The sequence below is a fragment of the Lontra canadensis genome, unplaced genomic scaffold (genome assembly GCF_010015895.1).
Source record: "Lontra canadensis isolate GAN:19392208 unplaced genomic scaffold, GSC_riverotter_1.0 scaffold15, whole genome shotgun sequence".
In the NCBI taxonomy this organism is placed as follows: Eukaryota; Metazoa; Chordata; class Mammalia; order Carnivora; family Mustelidae; genus Lontra; species Lontra canadensis.
In genome coordinates, this window is record NW_022631009.1 from 21,259,164 (window position 1) to 21,280,711 (window position 21,548).

A 21,548-nucleotide genomic window follows, 5' to 3' on the forward strand; every position below is an offset into this window, starting at 1 on the left:
TCTAAAAATTGTAGTAGTCACAATAATTTCTCAAGTTTATTATTGCCAGTACACAGTTGCTAGTAATGAAATACTAGCAGCCTCTACTAATTCAAAAGTAATGATGTTGAAAAGCCACATACCATCCCATTAGCTCTTCTTCATGCCATCGATGTTGAACATCTGGGTGGATAATCAAAAACACTCATTGATGATCATAGTTATCTTATTTGTGAAGTTATTTGGGTAAAGGATTTGGGTTTCTGCATTAGGAAACTTATAATTTAATGAAAAGGTAAACTCAAAAACATATATAAAAGATATAATCCATAGGCTGAAAATAAAAAATAAACATTACTTTTACTAATAATTCTTCTTGTTTGCTTACATTATATCATAATGACTCACTTGATCAGGGATTAAGTTCAACCATCATCATCAAAACACTTGTGAGAAAATGAAAAAGGCCTCTGCATAGGTATTAAAAAATAAGATCACTTGCAAATAAAGATCTGCAGATGTATAGAGAAAAACTTGGTTAACTTAAAAGAATAGTTACCTTAAAAACATAATCAGCAGGGTCTTGAGATGCTTGTACAAGCCACATTCATTGTATCATTATTCACAATAGTCAAAAGATGGAAGCAACTCAGGTGTTCATTGCCAATGAATGGATAAACAGAATGTGACATATACATAAAATGGAATATTATTTAGCTTAAAAAGGAAGGGAATTCTTTTTTAATTCCTTTCTTTTTTTTTTTATTATGTTAGTCACCATACAGTACATCATTAGTTTTTGATGTAGCGTTCCAAGATTCATTGTTTACATATAACACCCAGTGCTCCATGCAATACGTGCCCTCCTTAATAACCCATCACTGGGCCAACACATCCCCCCACTCTCTGCCCCTCTAAACCCTCAGTTTGTTTCTCAAGAGTCCACAGTCTCTCATGGTTCATCTCTCTTTCCAATTCCCTCCCCCCTTCATTTGCTCCTTCCTTCTTCTAATGTCCTCCATGCTATTCCTCATGTTCCACAAGTAAGTGAAACCAACACATACTACAACATGGATGAACCTTAAGGACATTGAACTTCAGAACTTAGCTTTGGCTCTAGAACTGGTAGGTTTGAGGTAACAATAACTCACCTCAGATGGCAGAGTCCAATAGTAAGCAGCAGGGAAGTCAGAAGTAGAACTTAGACATGAGCTTTAGAACTAAAAAATTGGTTTTCTGACTTAAAAAAATATGTCAGAACTCTAGAAATAGAACTTAGAAACAAGGTCTGGGCTGAAGTGAGAGTTAGGAGTTAGATATAAATATGGTAGGTGAAACCATGGGAGTCTAGGATGAGATGGAATCAGCTAGAAAGACTAGAAGGAAGACATATAAGACAAACCTGGGTAAGTTCTTATAACTTCTTTAGTTTATAGTGATGTACAATGACAGTAACAATACAGGCTTACATATTTACAACTAAACACTTAGGTTTTAAAATTTTACTTCATTTGACAAATTTCAAATATACTGAAATGATTTTTAATGAACTTATGATAAAGATTCTTGCCAAAATTCTGAAGTGTTTCTACAATCTAAGAATATTATAGATCTTTGCCTATAGATCTTTGCCTAATCATGAATTCTTATGTGGTCTCACTAATTTTGTTTTATTCCATTATTTCATTTTCCTTTGTTCTTCATTAAATTGACAGTGTTGGCTTTGAATCTGACCAGTGCAAGTGTATTATACTGCTGAATAAAAAAAAAGTTTCATACTTCTTTAAGAACCATACTTCTTTAAATATAAGAACTTATACCCTCCCTGTGTTCTTTGTTTACCTAAGGAAACGCAACTTCACCACAAGTACAAAGACCATCTTTCATGGACTACTTTGATAAACAGGACTTCAAGAATAAGAGTCATGAAAACTGTAATCAAAACATGCATGAACCCTTCCCTATGTCCAAAAATGTTTTTCCTGATAACTGGAAAGTTCCTCAAGATGGAGACTTTGACTTTGTAAGTACATTTTAATTCTTCCATTTGTGTTTTATTCTTCTTCATTTTACCATCACATTGAGAAACACAGTTTTTTGTCTTTATAAAATTTAGACTATGTATTAATATTCAGCATATACCTATTTATGTGGGTAAGGGAACGGTGGAACTATAGTTGGCGTATAGACAGGCACTAGGAGAGAAATGTAAATAATTCCTTAGATCGGATCCCAAATTTAGAGAAATGTGTAGGATTCTTTAAATTGACAACTATGTTAAAAATGTTTTTAAGTAATGCAAATATGAGATACTCCGACAGTTAGTAAATTTAGTTTCCAAAATAAATGATGCAAAGGTATTTATGACATAGACTTTTAGATATTTGCCTCAACTTTGAAAAGTAATTGAATTAGTTTCTACTTGAGTAAGTGTTAATTCCACTTGGTTTGTCAGAAATAATAGTTCTGTTGTATATCTAGTTAGCATACAGATTTCAGGGTAAAACTGTGCCTTATTGCTTCTTTGTTATATTTTCTCTTTATTTCTTCTGCCCTATTCCATGTTGTTCATTTCTTTTTTTTTTTAATTTAATTTTCTCGTATGTGTTCCACAATTCATTGTTTATGCACATCACCCAGTTTGTTATTCTTTTCTTTTAAAGAACGTGTAATATAGGTAAACAGTTCTGACACAAGTATTTCCATATCTTGAGGAAGCAAATTCTCTCTTTGAGGAGTAGAAGTTTTTTTGGAGTAAATTTTTACTTTAGCATGTTTTAAATAATGTTACTTTTACACATTCTGTAAGATTTTTTCCACATAAAATAACTACAATCCTTTATAGCTATAAATATTAACAAATGCATTTATTTGTAAGTAAATAGAATTTTAGATATCTATATCTTCAAAATTTTTAGGTAATAATAAGCCATTTTGCTTTATCAACATGCTTCTGAATGCTTTGGGATTATAAATATTTTTCACATTAAGTACTTTTCTCCTAAATATTGTGATTATTTGCATTTTTAATTAATCAGATACTAATGTTTGAAAATCAGTCCCCAGTATAGTTAGTACAAATTCCTAGCAAATATTAACAATGGCACAAATTTGCCTGAAAACATTAATTGTAACATCTACTTATTTTTGTTTTTTCAATTTTGAAGTTAGATATTAGGAAATAAAATCTGTAGTTCTGGTAAGATTTCATTTTAAGCCATCTACTTTTTAAAAAATCATAAAATATTTAGAATGCTGACATTCAAGCTTTAAATCATTCATGAACATGAATTATGTAAAGTGTTTAGCTTCAAAGTACTCTGTCTTGTCTCAGTTGGAATAAATCTTTAATAGCCTCTGGGAAACAGTTTGAAATGAGCTACAAAGTAATGAATAAGTTATCTTGGTTAAGAAAGAGCAAATAAAATGATTTAATTCTGTTACAGTTAGTCTTTGCTACCACCCCCAAAACTTAATGGCCTAAGATAGCAACTTTTTATTCACAATTTTGTGGGCAAGCATTGTAACTAAGTTCAGCTGAGTGGTTCTTCTGCTGGTCTCACCTGGGGTCTCTCAGGTGGCATCATCTGGAAGTTTGGCTGGATCTGAAAGACCTCTCTAATATTACCTCACTCTTGTGTCTGGCGGTGGTACCCACACTAGGCGAGGCCATATGATGCGATCAGGCAAGCCTGGCATTTTTCTGTGTCAGTAGCAGCATAGCAGGAGGGTGGCAACAGAAGTTGTAAGACCTCTTCAGACCTATGCCTAGAACCTGCACAGTGTCCATTAATAATAGCATCAAAAAGAATGACTACTTAGGAAGAATCTTAACCAAGGAGGTGAAAGACTTATACACTGAAAACTACACAGCATTGCTGAAAGAAATTAGACACCGATACACGAAAAGGTGTTTCATGTTCATGGATTGCAAGATTTAATATTATTAAGATGTCAGTATTGTCCAAAGCAATCTATAGATTTAGTGTAATCTCTGTCAAAATCCTAGTGACTTTCTTTTTTTTGCAGAAATAGAAAAATCCATCCTAGAGTTCATATGGAATTTCAAGGGACTCAAATAGTCAAAACAGTCTTGAAAAGGAGAAATGAAGTTGGGGGGTTTCATACTTAACTGATTTCAAAACTTACTACAAAGATACAGTAATCAAAACAAGATAGACATACAGACCAATGGTATAGAATAGAGAGGCCAGAAATAAATTGTCCCATATATAGTCAAATGAGTTTGACATCCCCAGTCAATGGGGAAAGGACAGCTTTGTCAACAAATGATGCTGAGGAAAATGGATAGCCATGTGCAAAAGAATGAGGTTGAGCCCTTACCTTACTTATATCATGTATAAAAATTAACTCAAAATGAATCAAAGATCCAAACATAAGACTGACTATAAAACTCTTAGAAGAATATACATAAGAGAAACTTTATGACATTGGTTTTGGCAATGATTTCTTGGGTATGACCACAAAAGCACAGGGAACAACAACAACAACAAAAAAAAAAAAAAATAGAGAAACTAGGCTATATTAAGATGTTTGTGCACCTAGCAACACTGTTAATGGAGTAAAAAGGCAACCCATGGAATAGGAGAAAACATTTGCAAATCACATATCTGACAAGGGATTAACATTCAGGATGTATAAACAGCTACTACCACTCAACAGCAGAAAAACAAACACCCAAGTTAAAAAATGAGTGAAAGACTCAAATACTTTTCCAAAGAAGATACACAAGTGGCCAATAAATAAAAAGATGCTCAGTATCGCTAATCATTAGGGAATGCAGATCAAAAAACCACAGTGAGATATACCACCTCACAGTCATCGAGATGGATATTATAAACACAGAGAAAGAGAGAGCAAATAAGTTTTGGTGAGAATATGGAGAAAGTGGAACCCTTCCTTATGCACTGCAGATGGGAATCTAAAATGGTTCACCTGCTGTAGAAAACAATATGGCAGTCCTCAAAAAAATTCAATATAGAATTACCATGTGATCCAGCATTTCACTTCTGAGTATATACTCAAAAGAAGTGAAAGCAGGGAGTTGAACAGAGATTTGTGCATTCATGTTCATAGCAACATTATTCATTGATAGTCAAAAGGTGGAAGCAGACATTCTACTAGAAATTATCATTATTAAAGTTCAACAGTTATTAGAATGTTGAATTTAGGAAATGGGAGGTCATTTGTGATCTTGGTAAGGACCAGTTCAGTACCCTGCTTTTTAAATTTTCACACATAGCTTTTGACATATAATGCTTTCCACTGTCACTTTTAGGCTCATTCTAGTTTTGTGAATTAGAGCCTTGAGTTTCCAGTGGCCAGTTCCTACAAGTAAACTTTTGGTAACATTATCAGCCATCAGATTTTGGAGTCCTTCTATCTGAAAACTCCAAAATTTGTTAGAAAACATTAAACTAATTTAACAAATATTCCCCACTCTGCTTTAGATTGTACTGAGCACTCTAGGTAAATTAATTTATAAAGTTAAGATATAAATTAATTCTAACCCAGAGCAATAATTCAAGTATCATGTGGTTTTGCATAAGCGGGGACTTAGAAAAGGCTGAAGTAGTTTGTGAAATTATATCGCAGAAGGGAACTGTAAGCATTGAAAGATGGCTAAAAGAAGGAGGGAAGGCAGGCGCCACAAAGAATGATGTGTGTAGTAAAATATTTAGAGGTAGGAAACCACAAGGTGTATTGGATGAAAATGAAGTTGGGACTTTCAAGTTCATTTGGAGTGATAAAATAAATGAAGTAGAAAGGTGAGTCTATCTCAGATGGTCGAAGCCTTCCATGGAAGATAGTGAAGTGAATTTTTTATTTCCTAGACAGTAGAAAACCACTGAAGATTTTTAAGTTGAAGAGTGATATGATGAAAGTGTTTTAGAATATTAATCTCAATGGTAGCATCCAGGATTGACTGACAGGAAAAGACTAGAGATAAGGGAAATCAGTTACATGAAGCAGGCTTGAGATAATATGGTAATAAAATAGAAAAGAAACAACAGAAACAGGAGTAAGTGTAAGAGAAATGAGAAAAGATTAAAAAACAAAAATGGCTATCTTACTAGATTAAAGAATTTGCTTTTAGTTAAGGTGAGGAGCTGGATAGTAGAAGGCAAAAGTTTAAAAAAAAAAAAAAAAGAAAAGGAAAGGAAAGGAAAAAAGAAAGGAAAATGCCCTCACAGTAGGAAAGAGGCTTTAAGAGGTCATGACTGGATCAGTTTGTGCAGAATTATTTCTTTTCTGATATATATGGGACATGTAGCCTTAAGAGGGGAGTTGGGGGGCAGGCGGGGACAGAGTGACTAGAGCAGTTCTTTCTTCTCCAGCATTCATGCACCTGTCAGCTGGAACTACTCAACTCTCTCATCAGTTTGAGGAAAGTGGAAATGTTGTCAGAGCCACTGAGGGGAATGTAAATGGGTATAAAGAGGAGATGAATAAAGGAAGGATTACCAGGGATGAATAAAGAATTGCCAAGAGTCTGGTGAATGTGGTAGAAGACAAAGACGAGTGTGTGAGAGGGGCTAAAGGAGTAGGAAAAGAAAGTGGAAGGGGTTTGATGGTATCCTTTGCTTACAAAGTAAGGAAATGGACTCAAAGCAGACAGATTTCCACTTAAAACACCAGCTGGTAATGATAAGGGAAATCTGGTCTTATTCATCCCATCATACATTAGATATAGAATGTTAAAAAATGTGACTCATCAAAATATAAAGTGTGCTAAGGTTTATGTGTTTATCTTCCCTTTTTATGATGTGTCTCCAGGCTACATTCCAAAAGAACTAGAGTTTTACATGGTTCCTATGTCTATTAAGTAGCAGTTGCTTTAAACAACCCAAAGTTGTTTTGACCATATTTCCAGCACATAGAAGGCTTATGCTTTTGCTTTGAGGAAAACAGGTTTCAAGAAAGAAAAATCAAAGATGATACTTCATTGGTTTTTGTAGTATTGAGGGCACATTCCTAAAGGACACAACTTAGAAAGGTATTTGCTAGACAGATGTGCAGAGTAAGGGAGGAAGCACTATTTATCTTAAAGCCTATATGCAATATAATTTGTGTATTTTCTTTAAGCATTTGTCTTTTGGATTTTCTGTGAACTATTGTTTCATATCCATGTTCCTGGATGTAATGAGATGATGGGAGTATTAATTTATGATTTCACCAATTTGGAGGTAGTATTAAGAGAGGATAAACTATATTTGGGCTAATTGAACCAGTTCTTTAACTCTCCTAAAAACATTCTGTTTATAAAGGGTGTGCCTTTATAAAGATTCCTAAACAAATGTAAAGATTCCTAAAACAAATGTAAAAGGCAAATCTGTTTATTATAGCACTAGTCTGATGTTTCAGTTTTTGTTAGAATTATTTCCAAACAGCCTTAGCATCCAGATTGTTTAGTGTTAAACAGAGAGCGTGTAGATCATGTTTTGCAGAAATTACAGTATCATACTTAAATAGATATATTTTGAGTAACGTAAAGATTTTGGAATAAGAACAAAAACTTTAAAAGCCATCTGTTAACCTACTATATTGGTTCCAATTTTTAAAAATGAAAAAAAAATTGGATTGACAATAATTACTAGTATAAGAGGGATTAGGTAAATCAGCCATTTTCTGGTCTTTGACTCAAACTCAAATGTAAGTTAACCTTTCTTGATTACGATGATTCTTAAATATTTGTTCAATTTGTGTTATTCTTTTGAGCTAATGGATATAAGAGTCATCCAGAGCAGCAATAGAGAAAAAGTCTCAATAATGGTAGCAGAGGGGGAAAAAGAAAAGTCTTCCCTTCCAAGTATAAATTTGCCTCAGACTTTCCTAAGTGTTTTTGCACCAGTTCCTGGATTGGCAAGTTTGTGTTCTAGGGAAACAAATAGTGTTTGCAAACGAGCACCTCACTGCTGCACGACACAGAAAGCAGCAAACCTAGAGAAGGTATTCCTGGAGCCGCCATGTGCATTTTAGGAATCGTCCCTTGTTGTGGAGAAATGTTTCTTTCTCAGGATCTTTTCACCCTCCTCGAGCAGCCGGCAATTAGGCAGGGTAATCAAGAGGAGACAGCGGTGGAAGATGCAGACACTTGTAGCAACGCCAGCCTTCTGGAAAGCCGACAGCGACACAGGCCTTGTCCACAGCCAGGAGGTGAAGACTGAAGCCGGCGGCATCCCCAGTTTTTACCAGAGTAGTACCCCGGTATCATCCGCTTTATCTTTTCAAAGAGATGTTAGCTAGAAGTTTCCCTTGCAGTGGACTCCTTTAGTCAAAGAACTTCTTGTTTTCTTCAGTCCCTAGTTGTGTGGATTGAGGAAACCGCTTCAGTTGAATGAAGTATTTAAGCATATTGTCATCGATTAGCTTTGCATTAATTAAGTGATTATTGTCAAGTATTTCCAGATGTTTGCAAAAGTATTAACAAAGTATGAAAAGATAACTGTAGATATTACAGATTTATTTCTTCTGGGGTAAAGAAGAAATAAACACGGGCTCTCCACTGTTTTCGTGGATAGCCCTGGATAAGAGTTTATGATTACAGGTGTACATGTGGCATGAACTGGAGTGTATGTGGCACATTGTGCTTTCGCTATGCACTCCTTCCTTGTAGAGCCAACAGGAAATTAAAATTAATGAGAAGCCTGCACTTTGAAATACTTGCAGAATTCTTGACTATTTCAGTCCTTTGCCAGCTCACGAAATCTGTGCTGGCAGTTGTGTCCAACAGATGGTGTGGCTGTGCACAGTTCTATCATGTGATTGTCTGGGTCCCCGTAGAATTTTTATAAGATTTTGACCATCAGTATCCTGAGGTATTTCAGACAGTCATAACCTTTGTTTTGAAAGGAGAGTGGCCTTCTTGAAAGATAGCTGTTTGTATACAGGCAGGAGTAAAATGGTAATAGTTATAATTAGTCACTGGGCAATTAAACTGAATTTAATTGATTCTATAGTAGCTAAATTCAACAAAAACTTTAGTGTCTCTGACCTGCTGCATTGGTTCCTCAATATAATTTAATCCATTTGGCCACCTCAGGTAGAATGAGCATTTTGCTTCCTTATTCCCAAATACGCTGTTTAAAACTTCCATAATTGTAGAAATGTTATTTAGCGGTTGTATCTGGGTAGGGTCTACTGGAACATTAAGCTAATTCTGCTTATTTAGATAATTAATACCTTAAGTTAAAACTGACTATATCATCATTTCCTTTACAAATTAAAGTGAGCAGGCCTGTGCTTAACTGGATTAATTAAGACAGAAAGTGCAGGTGCACTGTGTGGTTTCTTGTCATTGTGTTGGAATTTATTAAGATGTTTAAAGCACATGGCAAAAAGAGAAATGGCTTACCAAGAAGAGTTCTAACAAACATAAACTTGCCTCATAGTAATTTGTTCTTTTTAAAATGTCATTTGTTTAGAAGATTGTGTTGAAAAATTGACTACTTTACATTCTAAAACAAAGATATTATACTCCAAGCATATGTTATGGCTAATCTTGATAGCTGAGGAAGTTATTTTGACTGTATGGGCTTTCTGTTCATAACCTCAGTTTGAATGTTTGGTCAGTAAGCAGTGGGACTGTTGGGATCATTACATCAAAAGAGATGTTAAGAACCAATCATGGCATTTAGGATCAAAGAGTGAACAATGTAATTTATCACCTTTTAATTTAAGACTGATGTCCCATAGTGTTTACTTCTTAAATAAACCATTAGATTTCAAATAAGTTGTTAGGGCTAACTGAAGTTCCTAGTAATACATATATCAGGTTGTGTTGATAATAAGAGTTCTTTTCTACTTTACCTGACTCAAATGAAATTTCTTTAAATCTGAAATTATTTTTGTACGTTAATACTTAATTCAGATTTTCAGAATGTGCATGGAGTAGCTTAGTGTCAGAACCCTTTACATAAGTAGCTTTCATTGTACTTCCCGACATAATCTTTGACAGTTTAAAGTATACTGTTCTTTTTGGGTTTATTAAATGTGTTGCCCTAGTTAAACTAATAATGACACCATTCTCTCCCATCCTGACATTAGGGTGGCAACTTTTTCCTATAGTACTTAACTCATTAAAATAAAAGTTTCCTTAGGTTCAATTCATGATGTTGGAAGACTTTCCAGTAGATAACAGGTTTTGTTTTGTTTGTTTGTTTTTAATTCAAAACCTAGTTGTCTTGATTTAAAACCAAACTAGTTTTGGTTTGTAATTTTATCTGTCAATAGCAGAAAAATCTTCTTGCTATAAATATAGACAGATCTTGAGATAAATGAAAGAGGGTATCAAAATAATATATAGTTGCAGATAAAAGAATTTTGGGAAACAGATATCTTAATTTCATTAATTTATTTTGAAGAGACATTTTTCATGCTTCTTAATAAAGAGCGTATTTTTTTCTTTATGAATTAAGTAATAGTGCATGTTTAATTTGATACACAGTATACAGTATAATTAAAGTTGTTGTTAATTATTAAGACTTATAAAAGGCTCAGTAACCTGGGTTAGAGTATCAAGTTGTAATTGTACAGGCCTTCAGTTTAATTTTTAACTTTCTGTATTAATGTGAGAATGCATGAAGCTACATAATAGTCAAAGTTATAAATGTATAAATGTATAAAAATCTAATAATCAGCCATACTCTTTTAGTAACTAGTCAAACGAAATGAGAGTCAATTGTGAATTATTTCTGCTAATGAAAGAAAGATCTAAAACAGCTAATCATTTTAGTGATTATATTTTTGATGAAAAGAAATTTACTCTTTTATTAGAACTGCAGTGATGGTACAAAATTCCTGAAATTGCCTTACTTTTGATTTTAAACATTTAATCATTCTTTCCCTGACTCTGAACAGTGAAAGCTTTCCCTTAGCATATTCATATAAGACACAACAGAAACAAGATGCAAATGAGTGCCCCCCTTAAGTTGCAGAAATCAGTTAACTACAGCTAATATCTGCAAGCAAATTCTATTTTTCCATTTTCCTTTATTATAGTATTGTAAGTAGAGTCTTACAGAAAAATATTCTTTAAATAACTGAGTTAAGGAAATTAAGTCATTGTTCAAGTCTTAACAGTCTAAGAGACAGCATTTAACAGCAGCTCTTTAGATATGGTATAAATTCACCATTTTATTGTCGTTTTTAAAATTTTTATTTAAATTCTAGTTAATATACAGTGTAATCTTATTTTCAGATGTACAATATGTGATTCAGCACTTCCGTACAACACCCAGTGCTCATCACAAGTGCCCTCCTTAATCCCCAACACCTGTTTCACCCCCCACCCCCAGCTCCCCTCTGGTAACCATCAGTGTGTTCTGCATAGTTCAGAGTCTCTTTCTCGGTTTGCTTCTCTCTCTCTCATTTTTCCCCCTTCGCCCATTTATTTCTTAAATTCCACATGTGAGTGAAATCATACTGGATTTGTCTTTCTCAGATTGACTTATTTCACTTAGCGTTATACTCTCTAGCTCCATCCATGTTGTTGCAAATGGTAAGATTTCATTCTTTTTGATGGCCAAGTAATATTCCATTGTGTATATATACCACATCTTCTTTATCCATGCATCAGCTGATAGATACTGGAGCTGTTTCCATAATTCGGCTAATATAGATAATGTTGCTGTAAACATTAGGGTGCATGTATCCCTTTGAATTAGTATTTTTGTATCCTTTGGGTGAATACTAGTAGCACAATTGATGGATTAGAAGGTAGTTCTATTTTTAGCTTTTTGAGGAAGCTCCATACTGTCTTCCAGAGGGGCTGCACCAGTTTTCATTTCCACCAAAAGTGCAAGAGTGGTTCCTTTTCTCCACATCCTGCTAACACCTCTTGTTTCTTTTGTTGTTGATTTTAGCTATTCTGACAGGCTTGAGGTGATATCTCATTATAGTTTTGACTTGCATTTCCCTGATGATGAATGATATTGAACATCTTTTCATGTGTCTATTGGCCATCTGGATGTCTTCTCTGGAAAAATGTCTGTTCACGTCTTCTACCCATTTTTTAATAGGATTATTTGGTTTTGGGGTGTTGAATTTTATAAGTTCTTTATATATTTTGGAGATTAACTCTTTATCAGATATGTCACTGGCAAATATCTTCTCCCATTCTGTAGGTTGCCTTTTAGTTTTGTTGATTGTTTCCTTCACTATACAGGCGTCTTTATTTTGATGAAGTTCTAGTAGTTTATTTTTGCTTTTGTTTCCCTTGCTCAGGATACATACCTTAGGAAAGAAATTGCTATGACTAATGTCAGAGAAGTTCCTCCCTGTGTTCTCTTCTAGAATTTTTATTTCAGGTCTCATGAGATCTTTCATCCATTTTGAATTTATTTTTGTGTATGGTATAAGGAAGTGATCCAATTTCATCCTTTTGGAGGTGACTGTCTGGTTTTCCCAACATCATTTGTTGAAGAGACTGTATTTCCTCATTGGATATTCTTTCCTGTGTTGTTGAAGATTAATCGACCATATAGTTGTGGGTTTATTCTGGATTTTCTGTGCTGTTCTGTTGATCTATGTGTCTATTTTTGTGGCAACACCATACTGTTACATAATACAACTTTGTACTATAACTTCAGTTCCAGAATTATGATGCCTCTAGCTTTGCTTGTCATTTTCAAGGTTGCTTTGGCTATTCAGAGTCTCTTCTGGTTTCATACAAATCGTAGGATTGTTTGTTCCAGCTCTGTGAAAAATGCTGTTGGTATTTCGATAGGGATTGCATTAAATGTGTAGGTTGCTTTGGGTAGTATAGACATTTTAACAGTATTTGTTCTTCCAATCCATGAGCATGGAGTGTCTTTCCATTTTTTTGTGTGTCATCTTGAGTTTCTTTCATCAGTTTTATAGTTTTCAGGGAACAAGTCTTTTACCTTTTTGGTTAGGTTTATTCCTAGGTATCTTACTGGTTTTGGTACAATTGTAAATGGGTTTGATTTCTTAATTTCTCTTTCTGCTACTTCACTATTGGTGTATTGAAATGCAACAGATTTTTTTAAAATTTTATTTATTTATTTGACAGAGAGAGAGAGCACAAGTAGGGGAGCAGCAGGCAGAGGAAGAGGGAGAGGGAGAAGCAGGCTCTCCTCTGAGCAGGGAGCCTGATCGGGGGCTTGATCCCAGGATACTGGGATCATGACTCAAGCTGAAGGCAGCCGCTTAACCGCCTGAGCCACCCAGACACCACTGCAATCGATTGTTCTTAGACTGATTTTATATCCTGTGACTTTACTGAATTTATCAGTTCTAGCAATTTTTTGATGGACTCTTCCAGGTTTTATTTTATATATAGTATCACACCATCTGCAAACAATGAAACTTTTACTTCTTGCTGATTTAGATGCGTTTTATTCCTTTTTGTTGTCTGGTTGCTGTGGTTAGCCTTGCAGTACTATGTTAAATAAAGTGGTGAGAGTGTACATCCCTGTTTTTTGTTACCCTTTTTTAAAAGCATTTTCCAGAACTTAGTCAACCTGTGAGCTTCCTTCTGTATTTTATAAGTTGCTCTCATCTGTGAAAATTTCTTCCTTGTTTAAAATCATGCTAATATTAAATGGGTACCGTGCACATATGACACATATTTGCCTATCTGTTTAGTTCTGGTTTCCACCATCTAGAATCCTATAATGAGACTTCAAAAATTATATTCATTTGGCATCTCCAAGATAATACTTTATAATTGTCTGTTTACTCTATAAACATTGAGTTGAAATTTTAACTGATAATAAATAGAATTTGTGCAAAGGAGCTTAGAAAAATTCAGGCCTAACACCATCATCTCCATTCATGCCTATTATTTTGAAAGATTAAAAAAAATCACATCCATTTGAAAAGCTAAAGGCTATTTTTAAATGTGATACATATGGAATTTTTCATCCTAGTGTCTGTTTCATAACTAAAGCATTAAAAAACAGTATCGTGTGTCAGTCTTGCTATTGGTAATAATTTAATGTGTATACTCAGAATTAAATGAATATACCTCTAATGTCACCTTTATTTTATAATTTAGGAAAAACTTGTTTTATATTAATACTTAATATGAAAATCTAATGGTAGGGGAAGTACTTCTAAAACATTGGAACTTTTCTTTTCAGGCTTTGTGTTCTATGTTCAGATATGTAATATATTTCCAGGGGAAAGTGGATTATATTTATGTGCCCATGTATTTCTCTGGATCATAGTTAGGAAGCTATTACTTAAGTTCATGATAAATTCTAAAAAGAAATGATAACAGTTCAAGAGAATGCATTCAAGAAATATAGTAGTTAATACTCGTACTCAATTTCATATTAATATATCTCACAGATTTGGCTTCTTGTAATTAGGGTAGGATCAGTTGAGCTTTCCTTTAAAGGAAAATGTTCTAAAATGCTTAAACAAGATTCTATATTCTCTTTCTGATTCTTAGAATAGAAAGAAATTTCATTTAATTTTTTGTATCTCCAATGAATAAAAATAATCACAGGCATTATATACAGGTATATCACAGGTAGCTACTTCATATTTTTAAAATTAAGTATCGTACATTGTTATATTTTCAAATTTGCTAGATACATAAACATTAAATTACTAGATATTGCATTTGAAGTGATTTAAATTCAACACATATGAATAAGCACTCATCTCACTAGACTTTGTTCATTTACCTAATAGGAACCAATTTTTTAAATAGTATTTCCAGAGCATGGGAAAATATTAGTAAGGTTAACTTTGAGGTTAGAACATGTTATTATTTCTCTTTTTTGAGACTTGACATGGGATTACTTGGTTTAATATAAATTAATATAATTTTTATATATTTAATATATAATAATTTAATATAAATAATATATAATATATTAATATTGTGTGTAATATATTAAATTATATTGATATATTAATATAATTTAATATATAATAATTTAATATAAATTAATACATAAGGTTCTCCTTTTACTTACTATTTTTAGAGTAACATGCCAACACTTAAACCTCTTTTTTTACCTTTTAATCTTTTGTTTATTCAGCAAAAGTATTTTAAGTACCCTCTCTGTGCCTTTTTATTTCCCTTTAAAAACTATAGTGTTCAGTCAAGGGAACCACTTGCAAAACATCCCTGTACTGTGATCTGCTCTTCCCACTTTACTCAGAATGAAGGGCCTCCCACTTTAACTGTATGTAGCTGTTAGACTTTAGATCCTAACCCCTAGTCAAATCAGATGCTTGCAAAATTGAAGCAAATCACTGCTTGTGACTTTATTAAACTTAACAAAAATTAGTTACTTATGAAAGTAATAGTACATCTTTAGATTTACACTTACTCTCTTTGGGGTTTGCTTATTTGTTCAAATGTGAATTCTGGCTGTAAAAAACTAGATTTAAATGTCTTATATAAATCATTCATAGTTCAAAAGGATACTAGTTCATAATATTATTGAGAGTACCTACGAATAAGTCTTATAACTAGTTAGGATTTATTTACAGTTTAAAGGAAAAAGGAAAAAGTCCTCTGATGTTACAGGGGCTAAAAAAAAAGGAAGGAAAAGTCTGTGGGTGGGGGTAAGGAACATGGGACCATTTGGCCTGGTAAAACTTTTGTAATTATTTGCAAAACCGATTAAGAATTAGCAAGGAGAACAATAGCATACATAACCAACTTTTGACATAGACAAAAATAGGACTTGCATTTTTGTGGGGTGGCTCTGGATTAGGCATTAAATTGAATTTGACTGTTAAATGATACTTAATAGCAGTATAAGAAAATGGCATCGAGTGTCCCTGGTAATCCTTTTTTCATTATGGAAATTCATTATGTATTAGAATGATAAGTTTCAAAATTATATTCTTTCATTATGCCAGTTTCTGCTGTCTTTTAAAAAATATTTTTGTGTAACCTGAGCACCAGTATTGACAGGATTCTTCTTAGAGCCTAGTGCTTTTGTTTTTTAAACCGTTCTTTTGAATTTATTCTATGTTGCTGTTTAATAAAATACTTTGATATTGAACCCTATAAAATTTCAAGGTAAAGAACTTATTTTTATTAAGTAGTGACTTTAATAAATGTTAATGAGGAAAAGGTAGCTTTCAAATGAAAGCTTAGCAAGTGTTAGAAAAGTATTAGACTAATTTTTATGGTTGAATTTTATTATTTTATAAGTAACTTCTATGAGTTAAAAATAGGATTTTTGATAGTATAGGCAATACTAACTAATTTTAATATGCAGATAAATTATTTCATATTGATAAACTTTAGGTTTGCTTACAGTCTTGTTAAAAGACTATTTGTTAGAGTATGACTATGTTCCTATTTTTTTTTAAAGATTGTATTTATTTATTTGACAGAGATCACAAGTAGGCAGAGAGGCAGGCAGAAAGAGAGGGGGAAGCAGGCTCCCCACCAAGCAGAGAGCCGGATGCGGGGCTCGATCCCAGGACCCTGGGATCATGACCTGAGCCGAAGGCAGAGGCTTAACCCACTGAGCCACCCAGGCACCCCTATGTTCCCATTTTATATTTGTTTTATTCCCCAGTTTGTACTTTGATTTATGGTCAATTGAAAGTTTGAAAGTCTTAATCTATAATAAATCTAAGCTTAGGTTTTATGAGATTGGTCTATTTTATGCCATTGTTGCTGGAAGAGCTGTTTGATTACTAGGTAAGAGTAATCAAATCAAATCAAAATTTAAAGTATGTTAAAGTAATTTTCCTTAATAAAATAATTTCATTAAGATGTTTTCATTAAATTCACCAGCCTATTAATAATCTGCATAATCGTAATCAAACTGAACACAGTGTTCACAAGGTAGCTTATATAAAACAGCCTAAGTATTTTAATACTATGAATCTAGATTTTTCAAACAAAAATATATTTTGCACACACACACATATAGACACAGCCCTCTATCCGAAATTGTTATGAGCATGAGTTACTTTTCAATTTTTAAGAGGTTTAAAAGTAAAACACAATTTATATTGATGGGCCAGCCATAAGAGTACTTAGAAAAATCTTAGAGAACCGCCTCAGAAATTGCTATTTAATCCTGTCTAAACATATTTTGTCCAAGTGGAGAGAGGGAAAGGTATTTTGTTCCTATAATTATTTTACTTTCTGCAAGTTCCCTTTCATCATATGCTGAATCTCTATCAGGTTAGATCATTAGACAAACTTCTTAGATTAAAAAAAGTCAAAGGTAGATGATTAGGAAAAGACTTGATTGGGCAAATTTGGGATGAGTTTTAGAAGGCTTTTTATTTTTTTAGATCAATTTCCCTGAGCTTTTGTTTATTCATTTTATAAGGCATATAAGAATACATCATTAGTTTTTAACTTGACCTTTCCTAATTCTTTTGCATCTTAAAAGAGATCAGGACCATATGTTTAAAACATTTACTGGAAAACTTTCAGAAGACATGCACCAATAATTTGGCTTACTTTAATTAATTTCTGTCATATTGTGATAGTAATTCTTAGTTCTCAGTTGTTAAGAACTTTATTTTAAATTCATTTTACCGTAGTATTTTTCTAAATTATGTCTTGCTTTTAAACTAAAATATCATCAACAGTAACTATTTTTTAAAAATTTATATCAAGTTTATTGAGATATAATTCACATGTCATATAATTCTCATTTAAGATATACAATTCAGTGGGGTTTTTCTTAGTATATACACAGTTGCACAGCTAACACCATGATGAATTTTAGAATATTTTCATCGCCCGTCAAAGAAACCCTCTACCCGTTAGCAGTCATTCCTCACTTCCCACTGACATCGCCCTCCCCCAGCCCTAGGCAACCGTAACCTCCTTTCTGTCTCTATGGATTTGCCTATCTTGACATTTCACATAAATAGAATCCAACAGTTTGAGCCATGACTATTTTTTCTACCTCTCTGCTAGATAGGGGATTATAATAGCAGGATGACAAGAACATCTTTTTGACTTAGAAATTTACCAACTCTCAGAATAATAATGGATAATACAAAGTATTTCTTAAGGCAGCTAGATGTAACTTGAAGTCTGAAATAAAATATTTTTAAGTGGACTCTCAGGACCTTAAATACTAGGGTAGTGAAATTTTCTGTATATTGAAAATCAGTTGTAATACATATATAATTATGCCCCAAGAGCCTGGCTCATCCAGTGTGGGAGTCTTGATTTTTACACTGTTTTTCACCTCGGGTCTGGCGCAGGATAACTTCCCTAGATAGTCTCTGTTAAACTTGCCTTACAACAGAACCACCCTGATATCCTTGTAACCTGTTTGCAGTGACCACATAGCTTGGGTTTTCCTGGAGAGTTTCTGATTGCATATATTCCATTCCAGTGTCAAACCACGTGTTGGGATTTTTTTATTTTAAAAATTTGTTGGGAAATTTGTCTCCACCCATCTTGACCTAGGAAAACATTATTTGTAAGTGATAAATACAGTGATTTTTTAAAAATAAATATTCTGCCGGAATATTCAGTGAATTTATTGTGGGTAACCTTTCAATTAGCTTTATTGTTATATATGTTTCCCAAGCTTTCTGTTCTTCAAAACGATATGTAGTCGCTGGATATTAGGTGATTTTATAGACTTACCAACCATCATCTTGGGCACAGTAGTAGTAAGCAGTGATATAGGAAAATGTACTTATTCTCAGAAGATGTGTGCTGAAGTATTTAGGTATGAAATACCAGGATGTTCTGCATATACTTTCCAGTGGTTCAAAATAAAAAGTAAATGTGTGTGTGTGTGTATAAAAAGCAAGCAAACAAATATAGTAAAATGTTAATCACTGTTGAACCAAAACAGAGGGTATATAGGTGTGTTCATTGTACTATTATTTTAACTTTTGTAGAGATATTTTAAATTTATCACAAAGGGTTTGGGAAAAATATATACTTCCTTTCCCTTTCTGTAAGTTATATTACTCTCCTTTTGTTGAGATATGTAAGATTTAAAAAATATTTGACAAGACAACACACTGAATTATATTTCTAAAGTTACTTTTATTTTTTTTTGTTTCCACCTCTACTTTTTTATAATTCTTATTATTTGTATTCATATTCTTAAATTTTGTGACCCAGATACTGTATTTACAGTTTAAAGAATAATTACACACATGCCCAAATAACCCACCACCTAGGTCAAGCAATATCAATTCCAGTTCCATAGAAGCCCCGTGTGTCCTCCTCCGCTCCCCGTAGAAATATCCCCTATCCTTGCTTTGTGGTAATTCTACTCTTTTCTTTGTAATTTTCCCGACCAGGTATGGATTCTTAAATACACACACACACACACACACACACACACTTTTTTTAGTGACTTCCCACAAATTTATTCTTACTTTTCTTGTAGTTGAAGTCCAAATGAATTTTGTTGTTGTAGAGTAAGACTGTTGACTGTGCCACAGCACCTGGAGGATGTTAAAACAGGATGTTTTGGGGATCATTCATGTTGATGCGTGAAACCCTAGTTCATACACTTTCAGTGTTATATGGTATTCAGTTAAATGATTATTCCCTAGTTTTGTATGTTCATTCTATATTGACTAATATTTGAGTCATTTCTCTCTCTTTTTTTTTTTATCGTCACAAACAGCACTGCTATGAAGGTTTTTGTACATGTTTCCCATTGCTCAGTACTCTCTAATTCTTGCTGTTGCCAGATTTTTGAATTTTTACCAATGTGGTAGCTATCAAGTGGTCTTCTGTTACAGTTTTAGTTCATGTTTCCCTGAATCACCAGCAAGACTGAATATAGTTTTATGTGCTCTCATGAGTTTGGCCATTCTGATTTCCTCTTCTGAGCGGTGCCTGTTGAAGTCTTTCAGTTTTCCACTAAGGTTGTCCTTTCTTACTGATTGTAGGAGCTATTCATACATTCTGGATTTTTTTTTTTTCAGTTATATTGTGCTACAAATACATTTTCCCATTTTACGGCTTGTCTTTTCACTCTCTGTAGCATTTTTTTAATGACAGAAATTCTTAGTTTTAGTATAATTGAATTCAATATCCTTTCTTAAAGTATGTACTTTCTGCATCATATTTAAGGGAACATAAATATATTCTATTTGTTGACCCCTAAAATTTTATAGTTTTACCTTCCAGGTTGTTTTATTTTAATTAATAGACTTTATTTTTTTTTTTGAGAAGTTTTAGGTTTACAGAAAAACTGGGCAGAAAGTCGTTTTCAGATATTCCCTCTAACTCCCTTTCATCACCACCCCCCCATATCTCATATTAACAAGTTATGTGAGTATGTTACATTTATTACAACTGAGAAACCAGTAGCAGTACATCAGCATTAACTAAAGCCCATAGTGGATGTTAGTGTTTACTTTCTGTATTATACAGTTCTGTGGATTTTGACAGATACATAATGCCATGTACCCACCATTACAGTTTCGTACAGAATTGTTTCACTGCCCTAAAAACTCCCCTGCACGCCACCCCTTCATCTCTCCATCTCTTCCCTCAAACCTCTGGCAATTATTCATCTTTTTTTACTGCCTCTGTAGTTTTTATTTTCTAAAATATCACGTAATTGGAATTATGTACAATATAGCCTTTACAGACTGGCTGCTTTTACTTAGCAATATACATCTGGGGTTCCTCGTTGTCTTTTCATGGCTTGATAGCTCATTTATTTTTATTACTGGGTAATATTCCATTGTATGGATGCACCCCAGTTTGTTTACACATTTACGTATTGAAGGTTATCTTGGTTGTTTCTAGTTTTGGAAATAATGAACAAAGCTGCTTATAAACATGGTGCTCATGTTTGTGTGGACTTAAGTTTCAGGCACTTTGGTCTGTGAGTCAAGTAGGGGTCTAATTTCATAACTAATCCCAGTACCATATATTGAAAGGATTGAAAAATCCATCCTTTCTCTATGAAATGTTATCTCTGTCATAAGTCAAGTATCTATATATGGAAGATTCTATTTGGAGGCTCTGTGGTGTATTTTATTAGTCTATTTGTTTAATTAAACAAATACCATACTGTCTTAAATATTATAGTTTTAACAGAAGTCTAATTTTGTGGTAGAGCAAGTTCCCCCACCTTGATCACCTACTTCCAGAGTTTCTGAAAAGATGAAGAGGGTGGAGGGAGTGGACCATCAAAAGGACTATCAAGGGACAATCAAGGAGGCAAGAACCCAGGAAAGCATGGTATCCTGGGAGTCATGTGAGAATAGTGTTTTAAAAGTAGAGCGCTCTGAAATCGTTCCCATTCTATTCAAGCTCAGGAAATGTGAGGACTGATAAGTTACTCTTGGGTAGTTAGCAACAAGGAGGTCATTGGTGATCTGGAGGAGCAGTTTGGGTTCATAAATTCTTTAAGTGCAAAAAGTCCTCCCTAAGTCTCCAGATAATGATAAAAATATTATTACAGTAACATGAAATAATGATTTATTTTGTGAACAAAATCTCTTGAATCTCAGAGCCACGTCGTGCTTCGTGATACCTACCAAGGGGGCGGGGCGGTTTACCTCTCCGGTTCTGTTGCTCACCATGGGGAGACCCATGTTGCTCTGGAATGGAACACAAGAACTAGTGTCTGGGCTCTCTT

The 21,548-nt window shown here is 33.6% G+C and overlaps 1 protein-coding gene across 2 annotated transcripts in view; it reads left to right on the top strand.

The window, feature by feature from the left end:
• Positions 1-21,548, top strand: part of STK3 (serine/threonine kinase 3) — a 275,492-nt gene that overhangs the window by 208,991 nt on the left and 44,953 nt on the right. For both annotated transcript variants that reach the window (XM_032858619.1, XM_032858620.1), the window contains exon 10: positions 1,827-2,002. In XM_032858619.1, the coding sequence (XP_032714510.1) occupies positions 1,827-2,002 (176 nt within the window). The remainder of the gene's footprint in view (positions 1-1,826; positions 2,003-21,548) is intronic.